Genomic DNA, 20,307 nt, shown 5'->3' on the forward strand with positions numbered 1-20,307 from the left:
CTTTCCCGCCGCTGCCACCGTGTTTGCTGTTTTCGGGAACTGTTAACTTCTCCCTCTTCCTCAGGCAGATGTCAACAGCTGGTTTTGAGCTGCTGTGGGTGGAGTTTAAGGGTTCCTAGAAATCAGGAAACCACTCGATTCACCCCAAAACACTCGACTCGCTGTCTGGGCTCCGCACTGTACATTTAGCATCTCCCTGCCTCTGCCAGCCAACATGTTGACCGAGTAAACACAAACACGCAGGGTAGAGCGATGTCGTTGGCCATCTGGATAAAGAGTTACTGTTTCTGTGTATTGGTATGACCTTATGGAGAAGGGAGTCTGGGAAGGTTTACCCTGCGAAGCCAAATCTGAGGTGCAGGCCGTTGAATGCTGGAGGAATGAGGTCAAACAAGGACAAAACAATTCCTACAGTGTGAAAACATGCTCAATATCAGACCGTGACGGTGTTTTCTGATTATGAAATCATTAGAGAGGCAATTTAAAGCTAACTGTGGAGCATAAAAGGTTTCACTGTATTCTGCTGTTTAACACTGAAATGCATTGTCATTCATTGCTTCACAGAATTCTTGGTATTTATAAGAGATCTCCTCCCTGTGGTCGTACAGTCTCATTACACTGGATTCAGCTATTGTGAGGTTGAATTGGAACTAAAACTTTAAGGGGGTTTTGGTAAAAGTTGTTGGATGAAAGCAAATCCTGAAACAAATGAAAAATCCGTTCAGTTCATTGTCGTCCGTCATCCCGGCTGTTTGCAGATGTGCTGATCCATTCATCTTTTTTCTTTTTACTGCTTTATTGAAGGTGAGATTGTGTGGCACTGGAGCGGATCCCAGCAGGCGAAGGCAGGGTACGCCCTGGACCTATCACCTGTCCGTCACAAGACAGAGAGGTTGATGGGTAATTTATTGTGACCAGTGAGAGCGTTTTCAGATTCATGGGGAAGGAAATCCACACAAAGGAGATCATATAAACTCCACAAGTCTGCCGAAGCATTTCCCCCCCACATTTTAGATAACTTTTGATTTATTGAATTCAGAGGCGTTAGTTGCCAAGCATTGAGTCATAATTTCCACTTTAATAAATGCACAATGTCATCGTTTTATTGTTTTGTACCACAGACGGTGACACAACACAACACACACGGTTCAGATCATTCACTGGAGAGAACACTGATGCTTTGGTTGACGCTAGTTACCTACCATAATGAGAAAAGTACAGCACTGAACTCGAAAGCTGTACACGCGTGCATTGACACTGTACTCTGAAAAATACTCTTTACAGCATATCCAACACCGTACAGCCGCGAGGCATTCACAAGCAGAGAAGAGCCGCCGTCCCTCTGGTCCTTTGTCTTGAAATCGAAAAAGAAAAAAGTGCCAAAGTAGATAAAAGAGGTCTGAAAACTAAAATAAAAAAAAAAAAATCACTACACAACAAATTAGAAGCAAGTAAAAGTTACAGTGTTCTTTTGATGAAATAACATTTCATGATTCTTAAAGAGTACAATCAACAGGTATATTCTACTGGAAGTGTAAGAGGAGAGCAGCAGCATGGCGATCCAGGTTGTGTTGATGCTGTTCCATATATACAATACTAGAGAGCGGCCCGGCCTCGGCTCGGTTCAACCTCAGTCAAATAACTGTGGCCAGTTGCTCAACAGCGTGTGAGGAGTGTGGAAGCGCCGGCAGGAGGCTGCGTCTCCAACTCAAATAGGAAGGGAGCAACAACACACACCTCAGCAATCACAGTGGCTCCACGGAGGCGGAACTCGACCCCGAGTGAGACAGAGGTGAAATGTCAGGGCTGTTTATGTCCAGATCCAAGGCGAGGTGAGGCGAGGTGAGGTTCAGCTCCGCAGAGGGTGAAAACATTTTCTGTTTACATTCAGGATTTCTTCACTCCACATTACTGATTCATACTATTTCCAATTCGACTGGTTTGTTTTTATTTATGTTCAAATAACTAGAAAGACTTCATAACAGGTTTCACAGGTAAAAACATCTTTATAAATAATGTAATACAGTTATATCAACTCCTCTTTCACTCAGTATTAGTTATGATTAGCTTTTAGAAGTCACTGAGACATGGTTTTGTAACACCATATAATGTGTTTGTATTGATGTCATGAGTTCAGCTAGAGCTTTTGCTGTTCGAGGATGCTGGTGCATAAACAGACAATAAATATATCAAGAAAATGAGGAGTCTTCATGGAGAATTTGTCATGACAGGCAAAACTACACTTTACAAAAGACTTACAAGGGTCAATTCATTTAGATGGAACTACTAAATATGATGTTATGAACAATTCCCTAAATATTCCCTAAATGCTTCAAAACTGGTTTTAATAAAAATCCATACAGACTTTAACTATGACAATAGTCATTTTGAAATTTTAATCACTTCAGGGAATTTGCATTATTCTTATTTAAGGAACACTTAAATACATCCCATTAGTACATTTTACGCTGCAAGCGATTTTTTTGCCGTTTAATTTACCTACCAACTTGTCATTTCCTGTCAGGAGCCTGAACGACTACTTATTTTCTGAGCCGCTCTACTTGAACATGTAAACAGGTGAGACTGTTGAGTTCATTCAAGTATTTTCTTTTGTCTACCTGTACTCACTGACCGCAGTACTGGTAACATTGATGAGAAACAGCACAAAAAGATTAAAAGCTCGTTTGATCCCCCTGTGACAGTTTTTCAACTTAAGTCTCAGCAGAACAAAAAGGAAAAATAAATCCTAAATAACATGAATTAAGTCTATATTATGTGATCTAATTAATAAATTATGTGCAGCTCTGCCTTCATCCCTCTTTTAAACCCTGCGTCAGCTCAGACCTCCTCGTCAGTGGCACTGGGGGAACGTTCCTAAAGAAGGAGGGGGAAAAAAAAGAAAAAGACAAACCTTACTTATTTGAATTAACAAAGTTTAAGAGATGGATGCAGATGCAGAGACCACAGCACCCTGTGTTCATCTCATTGTGACTCCCTACACTTGTATAGGGCCCTGTAGAATCTTATAAATTGCGGGTGTTCTCTTGTTTCACAATAGGCGACTGAAATAAAAGTGGCATAAAACTTTATAGAAATGCTTTAACAAATCCACTGTCGGGTGCAGTGGAGCAAAGAGACGGAGATCTAAAGCAACCACCCTGCTTTAAAACTGGGTGCGACGCGATCTCACATCTTCCTGCAGGTGCTGGAGCAGATCTCGATGTATTCAATTAGTCGTAGCTGTAAACAACTTCGGCTTTACATCAATGTGATAATCCCAATAAATACAAAGCAAACAGTTTCTAAGAAAATGAAATAATGTGCAAAAACTCATCAGTTACAGTGATGAAACAGGATTGTTTAAAGGGGAATTATAACAAACACACACACTCTCACCTCTTCCTGCTCATCCTCTGAGTCATCGTCACTGACCACAGGTTTGGCTCTGGTGCGTCCCGTTCGTCTGCTGCGCCCTTTTCCCCGATCGCCACCTTTATCTTTTCTGCCCAGGCGGATTTTCACTTTCACCGAGCGAGCTGGAACCAAACACACACAAACAACGTGCTTACAGAAGAAAAGCTGGAGGTAAAACCCGATTATCCAGTCTTTCATTATAACACTGAGAAAAGAGGAAGAGAAAGTAACACATTTCCAGAGAAAAAAAGCACAAATGTTTCCTTCAAAAAGCTCTCACATTCAGACTCTGATCCTTCCTCCTGTTCCTCCTCCTCTTCCTCGCTCTCCTCTCCATCACTTTCTTCTTCCTTCTCGATCTTCTGCCTCAAGCTGGTGAACACCGACTGAAGCACGATGGAGTCTTCATATATCTGTATGAAGCAGACGAAACTCAAAGGGAGGAACTGACGCCAGAGGGAACGTGCAGCTGGAATATGGAGACGTGCTTCATCAAGGCTTTGATAACATTGTATTAACAATCCAAGCTGAAGAGAGCAGGCGCTGGTCTGGGTTTCTCACCAGCGATCCCTCCAGGTTGAAGGTCTGAGCGTTTTGGAAAAGCAGCATGACGTCTCTCTCCAGATCGCCCAGGCTGCGGTAGCGATGGCTTCTAATTCTCTCCTGCAGCGGAGACACCATAAGGACGTCACGTTGCACAAAGGAGACGATGTTTCCCAGAGGAACAACCTTCCCTGCTCTTACTTTAATTTTCCTGAAATCCACCGGCTTGCGGATGAGTTCGTAGTACTCTGGCAGCTCCTTCCGGGACGGCAGCTGGATGAAGACCTCGCTCAGCTGACGCCCGCTGGCACTGCAGGACGGTCAGTCGTTACAACTCTAAATGTCTTGATACAAATTCATTCAGTTTGAAACATAAGAAGTCAACAGTTGTCTTCTATGAACAGGAACTGAAATATTATCAACATCAAGCTGTTTTATCCTTCGATCGGGTATCAGATTAGATCGGAATTTCCTAACTTTTAAACAAATTTCAAAATTACCACAATGCAACAATAAATGCATGAAGTCCTAATATATCCAAAATCCTAATATTTTCACACAGTAACCTGTTGCTTGGAATACAATGCATGCTAGCAAAATGTTCCAAAACAAACCTTTTTTGTTCTCAAGCAATGCATGTGGTAGAAACTACAGTTGAAGCTGATTTTTGTTTTTTTACCTGTCTTTGTATTTGATGACAGCATCCACTATTTTCTTCATCTTCTTGGTGAGGGCAGGAGGGTTTGGAGAGAGTTTCTCGGCGGGAGGTCTTCCTCTCTTCCTCTGTCTTTTCCCGTCGTCGTCCTTGTCCCCTCGCCCGCGGCTCCCCGAGGAGGACGAGGGGCCGGGGAGGTCCAGGTCGCGGTCCCTCTTCCTCTTGCGGGTCGTCTTTTTGTGACGGACCTCCTCCTCCACCTCCTCCAGGGTACCTTCCTCGATCGCCTGCATGCAGAGAAAACGATGAAAAACCTGTGTGTTAGTAGTAAATCATATTCTGAAGTCCGCCTGTCGGCCTGGACCCAGAAGCACCTTGAGCCACTGCTTCTCTGTCAGCGAGTCGCTGTAGTCCACCTCCTTCCGCTGCCGAGAACCCCGCCCGAACATCTTCTCCTCCTCCTCCTCGCAGGTCAGCCGCTCCACCTCGGCGTCGTCCTTCATGATCCAGGTGGGCAGCTCGTCCTCCTCCATCAGACGGGGCTTCCTGCGGGGGTTGCGGGCCTCCTCGCGGCGCCGGTCCAGGTCCATGCGCTGGGAAAGAGGAAAAAACCCCCAATTTTTTTTTGCAACGTTTAGTTTGGAGCCGCCACTCATGATTAAAACCACAAACACCGACCATAAACTGGTCAAACTCCTCTTCGCTCCTGGCGATCATCTGGTTGACCGTCTCGTCGTCCGGCACCTCGTCCTCCTCCTGAATACAGCAGACACACATTGGCGTGGAGACCATAAGAGAGCACTCACTGTAATTTGTGTGTTGCTGGTGCACGCACACACGTTCATGCGTAGACAGACTTCTTGACCCCAGACCTCGTCTTGCTCCTCGTGCTCCAGGATGGCCTGCAGGAAGGCCCTGCGCTCGTGGCTGGAGGACTTCTGGTCGAACATGCCAGCCTGGATGACTTTTTGATCCACATTCAGTTTGTATTTAGCTGCTGCCAATATTTTCTCTTCGACACTGTTGACCGTACAGAGGCGCAGCACGCGCACCTCGTTCTGCTGACCGATGCGATGCGCTCGGTCCTGAGCTTGCAGGTCCTCGAGAACACATGAGCAAAGAAATAGGTCAATATTTTGAGTCCCATCGCAGCAATTCCGTCTGCCAGAGAGGTGACAGTTAACGGTGAACACGCGAAGGAAGAATCTCAACCTTTTAAGGAAAAATTTCAGAGTATTCTCAAAGAATGTAAGTCAATCCGTCAATCTGTCCATGTGTGATGTCTGCTGTAGAGTTGCAGACTTGCTTGTAGATGCTAAAACAACAAACTCAAAGTACTTTTTCAAATTGCAGGTAAACGTAGCTTTTCTTCATGAAGATAAAAGTTGCTCACACCTGATGTGGGTTCCAGTCAGAGTCAAAAATGACCACGGTGTCGGCAGACTGCAGGTTGAGGCCCAGGCCTCCAGCTCTGGTGCTCAGCAGGAAGATGAAGTACTCAGACTCCGGATCATTGAAGGTCTTCAGTAACATTCCTCTGTCTTCAGCTTTCGTAGTGCCTGGACAGCAAGAAACAAGGAAAGACAGCAAGTGGAAGAAGTTATCAAAGAAAAATATAAAGAAGAAGCCGATGGGAGCCATTATGGCCCCGTAGAGCTAGAACAGCACAGCACAGATACATTCCGGTGGCTCACCATCGAGACGCAGATACTTAAAGGATCTGTAGGCAAAGTAATCCTCCATGATGGTCATGAGGGAGGTCATCTGGCAGAAGAGCAGCACTTTGTGGTTTGTAGCTCTCAGCTTTGGCAAGATTCGATCCAACACCTCAAACTTTCCTGACGCCCGATACAGGTCGGGGCTGACGGAGAGGCAGACGGACCCGATTACATCAGAAACAGTGTGTGTGCGTGTGTGCGCGAACGTGACCCAAAATCAAATCAGCGCTCACCCCTGAACGATCCCCCCGGAGAATCCTAAATGTTCTGAGAAAGATTCCTGCACAAAACAATTAAAAAGGCACCATTTAATCAATCTGCCATCTGTTCATCAGAAAGTCGAAATAAAGAAGGGTTTTCTGGATATGGGAAGCCACTTTCAACCATCAAAAGCATAACAATGTTAAGATGAGAAATCACTCTACGTCTGTCATAAATAATGCTTTTCAGTCTTGATCTTACCTCTATTTGTTGAAACATATACGGATGGTTACAGATCTTTCTCAGCTGCATGATGGTGTTCATCAGTGTCTTGGTTCCTCCTTTGCCCTGGTAATGGAAAAGATTACAACATCTAAGCTCTTTAATTTGTGTTTGAAAAACTGTGGTGCAGTTTCATCTCAATGCACTGCTGAGTTACAGAGTACTGGTATGAAAACCATCACATGTAAAAGTTAGAATTCAGTTTATCGTACAGTTCAAAATACTGCTCAAGAGCTTTCATGCAAAACAAAACTTACCTAAATCCAAATAAACAGCTTCATGCCACTTTTGCTGTTTCCTGCTTTAAAATCTAAATTTAACATATTTATTTAGATCTATTTTGGTAAAGTTCTGTCAGTATGCCATCCTAAGCTTAACCCTCGATGGTAATGCATTCACCTTCTTGTCTTTTTCTGAGCCGTCAGTGAGCAGGACACCCTTGGCCTGCATGTGTCTGTACAGGACCCTCTGAAGGGACGACATGTCGCACTTGATCACATATTCAACCTGAAGCAGACAAAACAAGGATCCATTAGAACAGAGTAAAACCTGGAATGACAGCTGACTTCTTGATATTCATCCTCTCTAATATGTGTGAAAACATGAAGGTAATTCTTTTGTCTTTTTTAAGACCCTGGAAAGTAACTTCACAAGAGGATGAAATGCTCATAGTTAGTGCTCATGTCTAAATTTATTCTTGTTCTCAGCATCTCATTAAAACATTGCAGAGTACGTTTCTACCTTTGGTGTCTTTTCAAAGGAGCCTGTGTGTTAAACGAGGGCAGGCATACCTTCTCTGGAAGCTGCGCCTCCACTTCTTTCTTTAGTCGCCGCAGCAGGAAAGGGCGTAGCACTTTATGGAGACGCCGAATGATCAAGATGGTCTCCTCCTCGTTGAGGTCCACCTTAATAATGACACAAATGGAAACTTAACATGCTTTAGGGCAGGAAAGGTTGCTGTTGCAAGCTACTTAACATGCTCCGGGCTGTGTCCCTCTGTGCTGCACACCTTCTCTCCGGTCATGGCGAACGGGGCGTTGAACCACTGCTCGAAGGTGCTGCAGCTCTTGAAGATGGTGGGCAGCAGGAAATTGAGCAGTGCCCACAGCTCGGGGAGTTTGTTCTGCAGCGGCGTCCCCGTCAGCAGGACTCGTCGCGGAGCAAGGTAGTGTGTGTTGAGGACCTGGGTGAGTTTACAGTGATGGTTCTTCATACGGTGGCCTTCGTCCACAATCATGTACTTCCAGCGGATCTGGGTTAAAGAGGACAGTGTGTTCAAATAAAGCTACACACTCAGTATCCTGTCTTATAATTTCTGTCCATCCCAGCCAAGTAAAAAAAGTAATCAAGGGATGATTTCTTGTCCACTTCGTTCTCATGACTCAAACCAGTCCCAGACCAGAGCCTGGAGCCACCACATGGGAAACCCCTGCCTGGACTACAACACCCACCTGAAAGCACAGTCAGGAACCCTATATGACAACATGAGTGCATAGCAGCATGATGGTCACAGAGGACAGTGGGAGACGTGGTTTACAGGCCGTGTCAATGTGCTGCAGTACCTAGGGGAGAGAACTGAGACGCAGCACAGTGGGGGGTCAGATTGGCCAAACTCAAAATACTTTGAGGAATTTCGGGGATTTCGGGAGCCAACAAGCAAACAAAAAACACCCATGAAAACCTCAAAGAGTCAAATAAAAAGCAGAAAAACATTATCATCTGTGCATGTGCTGAGGGAAAAAAACATCAAAGTGACTTCCTCCGTGTATCTGTGCCTGTTCGTCTTCATTCACCTTCGCTAGCACTTGTTTGTCCTTGATGATGTACTCGTAAGTGGTGAGCAGCACATTGAATTTTCCACTTCGCAGTTGTGGAACAAAAGCTCTTCTAGCAGCTGGAGAACCCTGAAAGACAAATAAACCCGGAATCACCTCTTCAACCATCAGAGTAACAGAGATATATTAATATACGTAAAGTCCTGATATGTTATGTGTGACACACATCTTTATGGCAAAATCAAAGTGAGCTTTCTTTGCAACATGGTTCTAATCTTTAGCCATAAGAAGCATGGAGAGCCATCAGTCACTGTCAGCTTGTTTTATGAGTCCTAGGAGACCCTGAACTCTGACTTCTTTTCAGTCTAATCTGTTCATCATTAGTCGATGTTAACATTTATGACACATTCTAAGTAATTACCTTCACAATTTCTTAGAAAATTGCCTGCAAAAATGACACGTGTGGTCACAGTAAAAACGGCTTTAACTCTGAACTACTAACATGAAATGAATCAGTCACTTAATCAACACGGAGAGTCTCCTGTGCAAAGCTGAGGCAATTTCCTCAAAGTGACCCCTGCTTTGGAGAAAAGGACAGAAAGCACAGACAAACAAAAAGGAGGAAATAAAAAAGTAAGGTTTCTGGAATAACTCACCTTGTAGGACACTTTCACGACGGTCGGTGCCCACTTGTCAAATTCATACACCCAGTTAGAGAGAGTTCTGTCAACCAAAGACAGCTCAGTTGTCATTTTCTGATTTCTTCAAAGTCCCTTTTTCATTTCATTTAAAAAACAGGCGTAATGATGATGTAGACAATAAACATGTAAATTATTTTTACAGGTAAGCGCGGTTATCTTACGAGAGGGGAACAATGATGAGGTAGGGTCCGTTGAGACGTTTGTGCTCCATGAGGTATGTGATCAGGGCGATAGTCTGGATGGTTTTTCCCAGGCCCATCTCGTCAGCCAGGATCCCGTTCAGATTGTTGTTGTACAGAGAAACCAGCCACTCTAAGCCTTTAATCTAAAAGACGGAGGAGACAATAATGATTTAGATGAGCAGACAAAGATTGTCGTTTCTGCAGAGCGCAGCAAGTCAAAACTCTTAACCTGATACTGCTTGAGTTGTCCATTTATCAACAAGCTGGACTGTTTCTCCACCTTCTCCGTGACGGCGTGGGCCACCGAGTAATACGACTGGAGTCCTCGGGCGAACGCCGCGCCGCTGTACTCATCGTCCACGTCCTGCTTCGCGTTCCTGCAATAGGAAGAAATTCACCCTCCTGACTGGAGCTTGCACTTGTCAAACTGGTTGAAATGTTAAGAGGAGAGACAAACGGAACTGAAGAGAAGCAAGTGGCAGTTAAAATGGACAGGGACGTACTCGATGATGTGTCGGACATCCACCTCCGACACGTCTTCGCTGTCAGGGTCTGTGATCTTCTTCTTCTCCTCTACAGGAGTGGAAGAAGGCTGCGGTTCCTCCTCCTCCTCCTGCCAAGCACCAGTGCCACTCTGCTTTTTCACTCATTGGAATAACAAGTATGAAAACACCTTCGAATCAGCATGTCCCTCTGTGTGTTGAGACCTACCTCCTCCTCTTCCTCCTCCTCGCTGTCTTCACTGTCAGATCGAGGAGCCACCTCATATCTGAACAACGACAAGTCAAATTAAATACATTAAAACAAGGTCTTGTCTTTCAAAAGCCCTCCTGTCAACGCTTTAGCTGAAAACTTTGTTTTCACATGGTATCAAGTTGAATAAATTGACGTAGAGGGACCAGACTGAGAAAGATGAAGAGCAGGCTGAAGTGACGAAGGATAAAGATAGGGTGGTACTGGTGAGTGGCGAGGCTGTGCAACGAGAAGATGGAAGACAACACCACAAACAAGGACAACGGGAGATAGAGAAGTTTGTAAATTGAGAAGAGGAGCAGACAAGTGAGGAAAAATTGAGAAGAGAGTTAAAGAAAATAACGGGAAGACTGTTGCTTCATAAGACTGAAGCTAGTCTGTGTAAGACATTCAACACTGAAATGTAAAAGAAGAAAGTACATTCAGGGGTGAAGTGGATCAAAACAAGAGTCAGGAGTGATCTGTGACAGCTTGCTAATCCATTCAGACATAAAAGACCGCCTCGCAGTGCTAAACTCTGGGCAGCAGTTCAGGTCAAATGAGCATGAAATTCTTTTCTACAAAGATTAACTGACACAAGTGTGAAAGCTCTTCCTCTCTCTCTGCTCCGCCTCACCCAGGATTCATCTCCAGCCAGGTCTCCAGCTGTCCAGCTTTGGGAGCGTCCACCCCAGTCAGGATGTTCCCACTGTCCACATGGATGACCTTCACCGGAAGGTCGCTCATCTGACTTGTCTCATCCAAAGGCTGCACGAGGAGCAGAGGAAATGTTTATAGTGTACTCTAACACAATCGGGCTCAGACTACTCATCGGTACCTATATCTGTGAAGCGTTTGTCAAAGCTCACCTCTCCATCAGGCCCCATGGCAGGAGTCTGACCCTCAGCGTTCTCCATCTGTAGGTGGGCAAATATAGTACTGAGGGATGAGTAAAGCAGAAGACAGCATCGGCACACAGCTTCCATCTCGTATCCCGATTGTAACAGAGAGTGAAGTGATGCGGATTACACTGATATTAGTATCCATGTCAGGATCTGCTAATCTTCACCAGCTGAAATCAGATTCTGTTCTCATTTCCGTGACCCCAAGAAAAAGACCAAAGAGAGATAAGATTCAATAACAAAATACACCCTCATTATGTTTTAACTACATAAATGTGTGTTTTTTTGAGGAGATGCAGCTCAAGACAACATCTATTCAATTCTCTAACACACATTTAAGTCTGAAATTAAGTGTTTTTGATACAGAACCAGTGTATTTATCACATTCTTCTTACCTTCTTCTTTTTCTTTTTTTTCTTCTTCTTCTCCTTGAGGGCCTGAGCAGCTTTGTGGGCTCTGACGAGCTCGGTGAGGTTAGCGACATATTCATCCGTCTGCTGCAGCAGGTAGGCCAGACGCTTGTCCTTCTTCTGGTCGATCAGTTTACGGTAGCCCTCCTCATCCTCTGCCTGTTAACATCAAAACATTTACAGAGTATGGAAGAGGCTGTCTCCCAGGTAAATGCGTTTATTAATATGTTGGGGGTTTTTTTTCTCACCATGAGCCTCCTCATCCTCTCTTTCTCTATGCGCTCATTCTCCTTCTTCTGCTCTCGCTCAGTGTTGGCATGATACGTGGCCACAGCTTTGGTCAGTTTCTGAATTTTGCCGGTGATTGAACGGTGGTACTCCTTGAAGTCTTTGGCATGCTGGAGGATGCTGTTAAGATACTCCTGGTGTTAAAAAAAAAATACAGAAAAAACAGGAGTGACTCAAAAGAAATACATCAAAATGTATCAATCAGGCTTTTGTTACATTTGTTTTTGTTCAATTCATTTCTTGATTCTTTTAGATTGTATTTTGTAAAAACCGTCCTCCGGAGTGATTTCCGTTTGTCGTCTACCTGATGTTTCTGTCTGCGTTTGCGCTCCTGCTCGATCTTCTGCTGTTTCTCCAGTTTCTCCGTGATGCGAGCCTCTCGCAGAGACTGGCGCTTGCTTCGCTTGTAGGCCTTGGCGTCGAGGGCGGTCTCTAAAGCCGTGTCGCGCCGCATACACACCACCACCTCCTGACGCAGCTGCGGAGAGAGAGCAGAGCCACGTCCGCTGAAAACACACACAGGCTGTGAAGGTCGGATACACAGTGACGTGAGAAGACGCATCGTTTTAAGAGGTTAAAGGTAAAGATGGGATATCCACCTGTCTCTGGAAGTTCAGTAGTCTGAGCGCTTTGAGCTCGATGGTAGCTTTGGTACGTAGATCGCCTGCGAGAGAACCTGGCAAGTTCTCAAGCTCAGCAATGCGATGGGTTATACGAGCCTGCAGCCTGGAGGGAAGAGCAGAGCGAGACTCATTCACCGTGAATTTTCTTCGGCTTCGATCACACACACACAAAAAAAAAAAAAAATTGTTATAATAGAAATAAATTTTAATGATTTTTCTTCTCAAAGAACCAAAGATGAGAGAGTCAAGCGTTTCCTGCTGTACCTGTACTCCCTCTCCTGCAGTATCTCCACCGGGTCGAGGCCGCACGGCTTCTGAATGGGTGTAATGCGATTCTGCTTGGCGTGGTAAGGCATCATGGGAGTGGGCTGAGCCGGCTGACCGGGAGACTGGGTCTGCGGCGGCATCACCGGAGAGGCGGCCGGGGGGACTGAGGGGGGCGCAGGAGAGGGCCGCCCGGTGGGCTGAGGGGGGATCAGCTTCTGCGGCGCGTTGGATGGAGCTGCTGCGTTCACCAAAGGGCCTGGATCAAAGCCAAGTGACAGAGTCAGGTACATCTCAAGACAAAACCGGCGATGAGAGTTAGTACTATATGTGTCGCTGTTTAAGGCAGTCAGGACAGGAAGACAGAATATCCTATACTGCAACTCTGAAGCTGTAATCTAATCTTTACTATAATGCTCAATATTTTCTCACTGTCATAATTTTACCAGACATATATTGTGAGCATCATTGTTTTTAACAATGCAAATAAGAAAAAAAAAGATGAATTATAAATGTTAGTGTAATAGCAGGTTGACATGAGTATAAAGACATCTAGTTTTCCAGAGGGGCCTTTTCCACCAAACCGGTTCCCGGGCCAAATCGGGGTCGGCACCCAAAATTGAACCGGTTCTTGTGTTCGCGCCAACTCCAGCTCCCAAAAACCGGGGCTTTTCAGGAATCACTTTCTTCCTGGGCCAGATCAGGCCCCGATCAGGCCCCTGCCACTCATCGACTGAGCCCGGCCCTGGGGGCGGAGTTACGGCGATAGGTGATCTCTGAACACACTCCGGCTGGGCGGTAATGTGTGTGTGTTTGTGTGTGTGTGTGGATATGTGTCTAGTTTAATAGGCCTTGGATTATTTCAGTGTAAAATGTGAATGCCAATGTGTTTGTATTTTTGATCATTCTTGCAATAAAAAAAAAAAATAAAAAACTCTGGCTGAGCAGCACTGTATGCGATAACATACAGTGGTATGAAAAAGTGTCTGAACCTTTTGGAATTGAAAAGAATGGGCCAAGATTAGTCCTGATCGATGTGCCAGACTGATCTGCAGCTACAGGAAGCGTCTGGTTGAAGTTATTGCTGCCAAGGGGGGGGGGGGGGGCCACAAAATATCAAATGTGATGGTTCAGTTACTTATTCGTCCCCCTTCTGTCATTGTTTCCTCATTAAAATATGAAAACCTATAAATGTTTGGTTGGTTTTAGTTAAAGCAGACACTGTTTTTTCATCTGTGTGATTTTGACAAAGATCAGATCACATTCAATGGTGATTTATGCAGAAATGTGAGAAATTCCAAAAGGTTCAGATACTTTTTCATACCACTGTACTGAGTCGGCAGCCGGTGGCGTGGGGCGGTGGCGGGAGCGCTTGTTTTGTCCCCCTACACCGCGAGTGGCGGGCGGCGTTAGTTCACTTCCGCATTGGCGGAGCGCTCGTTTCCACGAATATTTCCAATAAACTGGTTTCTTCAACACTGCCCGCCTGGAATGCGCGGGTGTGGAAACGAGTGCTCCCGCCAATGCGTCAGTGAACTAACGCCGCGCGCCACTCGCGGTGTAGGGGGACAAAACAAGTGCTCCCGCCGTCGCCCCTCGCCACCGGCCACCACTGGAACTGACGTTCGGCAACGACGCGATGACATCGCTCCACCTCCGCCTCCACCTCCCCCTCCGTGGCCGCAGTGCGGTGGAAAACCAAAGCAGGGTTTTTCAGGCCCTGGATTTGAACCAGGTTGGCCCCAGGCCCCGGTTCGGCCCGGGAACTGGTTTGGTGGAAAAGAGGCTACGTGACGGCCCACTGGCCATCCCCGAGTTCCCCTGCAGTGATTGAATGCAGCCCATGGTCAGTTCAAGTCTTTTATTCTGAGCAAAAACCAAAAACACAAAGCTCTGCCACCTGGGGAGCCTTTTCAGTCTCAGCCCCAAGTGACACCAAAAACACATACCCACATACCCCCACTGCCACACTCAGGCCAGGGAGCTGACCGGCCTAGCCGACTACCCCCCCTTACCCCCAGCCACAGGGGAAGGAGAAGACGCCCACCACAGCCATCTGCGGCCCTGCCCCGAGGACCACCTGGACCTTAACGGGCTCTAAAGCCAGATGCCACCGGGTGGTCCGGGCGTTGGCATCGTCCATGCGGTGGGGCCATTGGTGCAAAGCGCAGCGCAAGCAGAGGGTGAATGGGCATCCCAGGAGGCAGTATCCGAAAGATAAAATGGCCCCAACCCTCCACCCAGTGCAAGACAGAGAGAGAGAGAGGTTCACAGACAGGACTTCTCAGAGGGACGGCCACCAGGGTGACTTGCCGATCACCAGCCCCCCCGCTGCAAAGCTGTGAGGCGGGCCGCCACTGTTGTTGATGCCGCCCAGGTCCCCCCGTGGAGAAGCTGCACGGCACACCCTCGCCGCCGTCAATGTGGGATGCGCCCTCTGGGCAGGACAGCAGCCGATCCAGCAGCTCGGCCTGCCTGGCCGCCAGCGCCTCCAGGTACCGCTGCTCCTGCCTCTGCAGCGCCATCTCCACCATCGCGCTGCCCAGCATCTCTCCCAGCTCCACAGGCTGTGTCTTCCTCCTGCGGCCCCACGTCGGGCGCCACTGTGACGGCCCACTGGCCGTCCCCGGGTTCCGCCGCAGTGACTGGACGCAGCCCATAGTTAGTTCAAGTCTTTTATTCTGAGCAAAAACCAAAAACACAAAGCTCTGCCACCTGGGGAGCCTTTTCGGACTTACCCCCAGGTGACACCAAAAACCAAACACACCGCTGGAGGCCCTCTTTCAGGCAGCCTCCAGCTCCACATCCTGCAGCTCGTCCAGACGCCAGCCGTACGCTGCAGTCTGTCTCCTCAGACTCTCTCTGGGTCGTCTTTGGGTTCCTCCTGTGTCCTCCTCCTGGAGGCTGGGAGAGGGAGGAGGGGGAGAGGACTAACTACTCACACCTGAGAGCAATCATCCCCCCACACTCTCCTCTCCCCAGCTTCCTCCAGCTCCTCCCCTCTCCCTCTGCCATGCATACAAGCTGGGCCACGCCCCGCCGCCACACACTCACTCTGTGTTTCTTCGATCAATAACTGAGCTAAGTTTCAACGAAGGTGCTCCTGCAGGGTTAGAACAGGTTTCATAAGACCTTCCCGAAGCAAAACATACCTTCAGGCCAGGACTTGGGAGGTCCATTGGGGTTTTGTCCCTGCATCCCAGCTGGGGTCCCTGATGGACCTGGAGGCGGCATATTTGGACCCATCATTCCTGGCAAATATAAACACACAGAAAAGCGTTTTGAAGCTGTAAATCACAGTTACAGGACAAGTCATTTAATCTGAACAAACTGTAGGGGATTAAGAATATCTGCAATTGACATCACATCAGGATATAAATTTGTCTTCTTTTTACCATTTACCCATCAGCCAGTGACATTTACATCAGCATTTCAGTCACGGTCAGGGCATGCTCACCATGAGCTCGGCTGTAGCCTGATCCCATTGGCCCCGGCCCCGGTCCTGCTGGACCACCTCCTGGCCCTCCTCCAGCTCCTGGAGCCAGGGTGGGCATGGGCTGCTGCTGCTGCATCCCCGGCATGGGCCTCTTTCCCTGGACAGCCATCTGAAGGTGGTCTGGCAGCGGCTGTCCTCGGGCCAGCATCTTATAGGCCATGATCTGGGCTCTGAGCTGGTGAAGCTGGTTCTGGTTGAAGGGAGTCGGGCCGCCGGGACCTCCAGGAACAGTGGGCCCGCTAGTTTCAAGGCCAGGACCAAGGGTTGGGACACCGGAGCCAAGACTGGGTCCGGGACTGGGGCCTGGCCCAGAAGTGACAGGAGGGCCGGGACGATTATTGGGGCCCAGTGTGTGCTGATCTCCACTGGGGCCATCTAAAGGTGCTGAGGCGGAGCCAGGACCACCAGAGGAGGAGGAGGAAGACGATGAAGGCATCAGTGGGCCGGAGGGGGGGCCATTTGAAGGGACGGGGCTGGAGTGGTCAGAGCCACCTAACGGAGAATGATAGCCTGGAAGAAACAGACATGCTGAGAGTGTCAATCTATTCGAGTCCTGAAAATATACAAAATATAAATCAAGAAAACAAAGTGATTAAATTTATGTTTTTAGATTATTTACAAGACTTAATGCACTCTGACAATTAATGTTGATTTTCCAAATCTTCTCTGCTAGTACTTCTATCCTCTCAAGGAACTTCAGGCCACAAAGTCAAGTTTCTTTCCTAGACTGTAAAAGATTTCTGGTGCCAGAAGTCACAGCAAAACGCACAACAAATAACGCTAAATCCAGCAAGACAGCCATTCGCACAGCTTTTCAGCTCTGATTCAGAGCTGAATGAATCATGTCTTCATCACTGCAGCCAGCAAAGCGGAGGCCAAACTGAAAAGTTCATACCTGAATTTAATCCAGCATAATTCAAGCTGTTCGACCTGTGACTCTGCTTGTTTAAAAGGATTTGATTTATCAAACGCATGTCAGGAGTCATTAGTTCACGCTGGAGATCACAGATTGTGACAGCAGAAACACTCCCCGTGTGTGTCAGGCCGCGTGACATCGCCGCAGAGCAACGTTCAAATCACACCACCGTCTTACACAACGCTGGAAAGAATTCAGTTACTTAAAATGAAGATTCCCACCTTGCGAGTGTTGGTCCAGAGGGCTGGGCGGGGGTCCCATGCCGCTGTGCCCGCCCTGCCTCATAGACAGTCCCTTCATCTGACTGAAGCGGCTCTCCTCACTCAAACTCTTCTCGTGCAAGCCCTCCATGGGCTGTGGGAGAAGATAAACAGTGCGTCACAATTCCAATCTAAAAACGAACCTGCAACATCTTGTCTTTGCTCAGGAAATGTGTAAACAGCAGGAGTTGCAAGAGCATAAAGATAATTGGAGAATGTCAGTGGTACAGTAGTAAGATATGATATCTTATCTTATGTTGATCAGAATATTGTGCACGTTTTTAATTATCTTTAAAAAATGAGAAAACAACATCAGCTTTACCAATTGTTAAAACTACAGTGACAGCTGCAAAACATTTGTCTCAGTCTGGCTTCACTGTGCTGTAATAATTATCAGAAAGTTATTGAGGGGAAACACATGAAAGACATGATTCTCTGTAAATCATGACTACATTTGGACAGTTCCTTTACCACAAAACATTACAACTTAAAAAAAAAAATACACATCATTTTACTGAGAGATCTTGGTTTTCCAAAGGATTTTTTTTACACTGGATGTAGCATAACGACTGCATAAAGAAAATAGTACAATTAAGCATAACATCTTTAAAATGCACCGTGAACCTTAAACATAAGAAAATAAACACATTAAAATGAACCAAACATCAGTGATTTTCACATGTGTCTATTTGAAGATGTTAATTCTTTAAAATCTTTGCAAAGATGCATGTTACAGATAAGTTCAGATCTTTTTGAAACCTGAACTACGTGTGAATCATTGCAGTTTCCAACAGGATGAAGGGAATCAGCGGCAGAGCTGGACGTCTCAGCAGGCCTGCTGCTGTTGGAAGGTCCTTACTTTGTGCAGGGGATGCATGTTATCCGCTCCATAACCAGAGGGCCCTGGCTGGGGGTGTCCAGAGGAGGGAGGACCAGGGCTGGGGCCCATCATACTGTGAGAGGAGCCTGGGGAGGGACCAGGGCTGGGACCCAGCATTGCACCAGGGGAAGGACCGGGACCAGGGGACGGGCCTGGTCGAGGGGTGCCTCCCATGGGGGGGTCTGGCGTGGACATCTCCCTGGATCTCCTGCTCCAGGATGAGCAGAAGGGACCTGGGAGAAATGAGAGAGAGGACAAAGGGAAAATATTTCTGCAAAACTCAGAAATGTGGCATGGCATGTCTGCTTATCTGAGGCTTTTTTTTTTTTTTTTTTTTTTTGAAAATTACAATTTAAAAACTCAATGTCAATGAGGATTTTTATTAAATGCTTTTATTAAATGTGAAAGGGGAACACAGTATTTGCAGAATATGGGTGAATTCTGAGCAACGCGTTATCAGAGGAGGGTTCTCCATTCTCCTGCTGCGCTGCACCAAATCACCCGTTGCGCGCAAATGCAATAACGCAGCTGTCCGCCACTGGACTTGAACTGAACACGGGGAAAAACAGTAAATTATGCACATGAGTCCCTGCAGCCGAGAATCTCCTCGCCAAGACCATGGGAGGGTTGTCTCGTTAAATATAAAGAAGGGAATGGCGGACTGTGCTTGTGCGACTGACCTACCCGCATCAACGGGACACGCACTCCTGCGTGCATTTCTGCGTTCCCGGGCTGGTTTTTAGGGGATATAAAAGAAGACTGAGCAGTTGTCGCAATTAGTCTACTCACCCGGTTTGAAATCTGCCTTCAAGCGTTGATTTGTTTCACCGACGTGGCTCGAGCGCCCCCCTCCACCGCTCCTATGACCGAATGTCTAGTCACGGCTGTGCGTCATTGCGCATGTGCGCGCAGCTCCGACGAGGCTGTGTGCATCCAGACTGGATCTATTACCCTTCTTAAATATCATCTCAAATAATAAATGACACACTGACTTTAAATCATTCGTCTGTGTACCAATAAATACCTTAATACCTGTCAATAATACATTATTTTTGGCGATTTAAATGTGAAATGGTTTTAAAAAAAGAAACATGCTTATCATTATGAAATGCTTTCTTATTTATATGTTACATTATTTGTTGCTGTGGCTACAATTTGCAAAGCACTTATTACTGCTACTTCATTAGTGTAATGGCTTACTAAATTTTTGGCCATTTTAAATTGCTAAAATAATTATTAGTTGGTATCACATTAATGGCTGCTACAGGTGTTTTAACCTCATTTTAGCTCAGAGGAACACATAGTAGGACAGAACATGCCAGTTGTAGCATAATAAGTCCTTTTTACCCAACTCCCAAAGCAATGTCCAGTGAAGTGTCCAGAAAAGAAAAGTCCTCCCATTGTGGTGAGAAAAAAAAAAGTACTGAAATCATGAATCAAAGGCATATACTTGTACTGAGTGAGTATAGAATAAATTTGTCTAAATGAACTGAAATAAAAGAAATATACTAACAAGACTGCTCTGAAGAATGATATAAAAAGATGTGTTTTTATTTTTGCTGAAGAAAATGTGATGTTTTTTGTCATGTTTCCTTTGTAATTGATGACAGAGAATAAAACCACTTGAATAAACTCAACTTCAGCAACATCCCACACCGTGTTAAAGATTTGGACAGCACAGTTGTTCACTGAAATAGTGTGTTTAATATGATTTGAACAGATCTGACACCTGTTACAACGTCTCTGCATACGCTTGCCATATTCCCTAGTTTCTGGTGTGCTAAACTAAAAAAAGTCCTGGAAAAAAGTAAAAAACAAAAATAAAAATCTTTGAAAAATAAATATTTCTCAGATGCTGAAATGTAATGTTCTCATAGTTAAAGAAAAGTCATTTATCCAACTACTGCAATCGACTGTAATCAAAAGATTGTCCCCATTTATCGACATACCTGACACGGTTATTTTCTCCTGGAAAGGTGAGTTCTCGACTGATTCCATTTGATGAACTGCAGAACCAGTTAAAACTCACCGAGCATATCACTCAGAGGAAACAACATCCTCGTGT

General features: G+C 46.2%; 1 protein-coding gene across 2 annotated transcripts; it reads right to left on the reverse strand.

The window, feature by feature from the left end:
• Window positions 1-1,527: 1,527 nt before the first annotated feature.
• On the reverse strand, window positions 1,528-19,119 carry smarca4b (SWI/SNF related BAF chromatin remodeling complex subunit ATPase 4b). 2 transcript variants are annotated; one of them, XM_030093463.1, is made up of 34 exons: window positions 19,032-19,119; window positions 18,222-18,491; window positions 17,324-17,456; window positions 16,148-16,696; window positions 15,843-15,941; window positions 12,691-12,949; window positions 12,403-12,529; window positions 12,108-12,281; window positions 11,764-11,937; window positions 11,501-11,674; window positions 11,073-11,120; window positions 10,841-10,971; window positions 10,183-10,240; window positions 9,975-10,084; window positions 9,701-9,848; window positions 9,451-9,614; window positions 9,245-9,311; window positions 8,607-8,717; window positions 7,823-8,065; window positions 7,605-7,718; window positions 7,213-7,320; window positions 6,793-6,879; window positions 6,564-6,610; window positions 6,307-6,473; window positions 6,008-6,171; window positions 5,452-5,712; window positions 5,291-5,368; window positions 4,987-5,205; window positions 4,637-4,899; window positions 4,159-4,267; window positions 3,976-4,077; window positions 3,695-3,827; window positions 3,397-3,536; window positions 1,528-2,874 (listed from the first exon to the last, which is right to left on the reverse strand). In XM_030093463.1, the coding sequence occupies exons 2-34, from the start codon at window positions 18,435-18,437 to the stop codon at window positions 2,839-2,841; spliced, it is 5,013 nt and encodes a 1,670-aa protein (XP_029949323.1). In that variant the 5' UTR covers window positions 18,438-18,491; window positions 19,032-19,119; the 3' UTR covers window positions 1,528-2,838. The 2 variants fall into 2 exon arrangements, with proteins under 2 accessions (XP_029949323.1, XP_029949324.1); XM_030093464.1 differs by lacking the exons at window positions 6,008-6,171; window positions 6,307-6,473; window positions 6,564-6,610; ... (20 more) ...; window positions 18,222-18,491; window positions 19,032-19,119 and having other exon boundaries at window positions 5,448-5,560.
• Window positions 19,120-20,307: the final 1,188 nt, after the last annotated feature.

Source organism: Salarias fasciatus, chromosome 6 (genome assembly GCF_902148845.1).
Source record: "Salarias fasciatus chromosome 6, fSalaFa1.1, whole genome shotgun sequence".
Taxonomy (NCBI): Eukaryota; Metazoa; Chordata; class Actinopteri; order Blenniiformes; family Blenniidae; genus Salarias; species Salarias fasciatus.

Excerpts from the sequence above, each read along its gene's own strand:
- smarca4b (XM_030093463.1), bottom strand. The coding sequence starts at position 18,437 with ATGTCCACGCCAGACCCCCCCATGGGAGGCACCCCTCGACCAGGCCCG. Across the intron at positions 11,121-11,500 it reads AAAAAAAGAAAAAGAAGAAG|ATGGAGAACGCTGAGGGTCA; the intron begins GTAAGAAGAATG and ends GCCCACCTACAG. Across the intron at positions 2,875-3,396 it reads CAGAGGATGAGCAGGAAGAG|GAACGTTCCCCCAGTGCCAC; the intron begins GTGAGAGTGTGT and ends CTCCTTCTTTAG.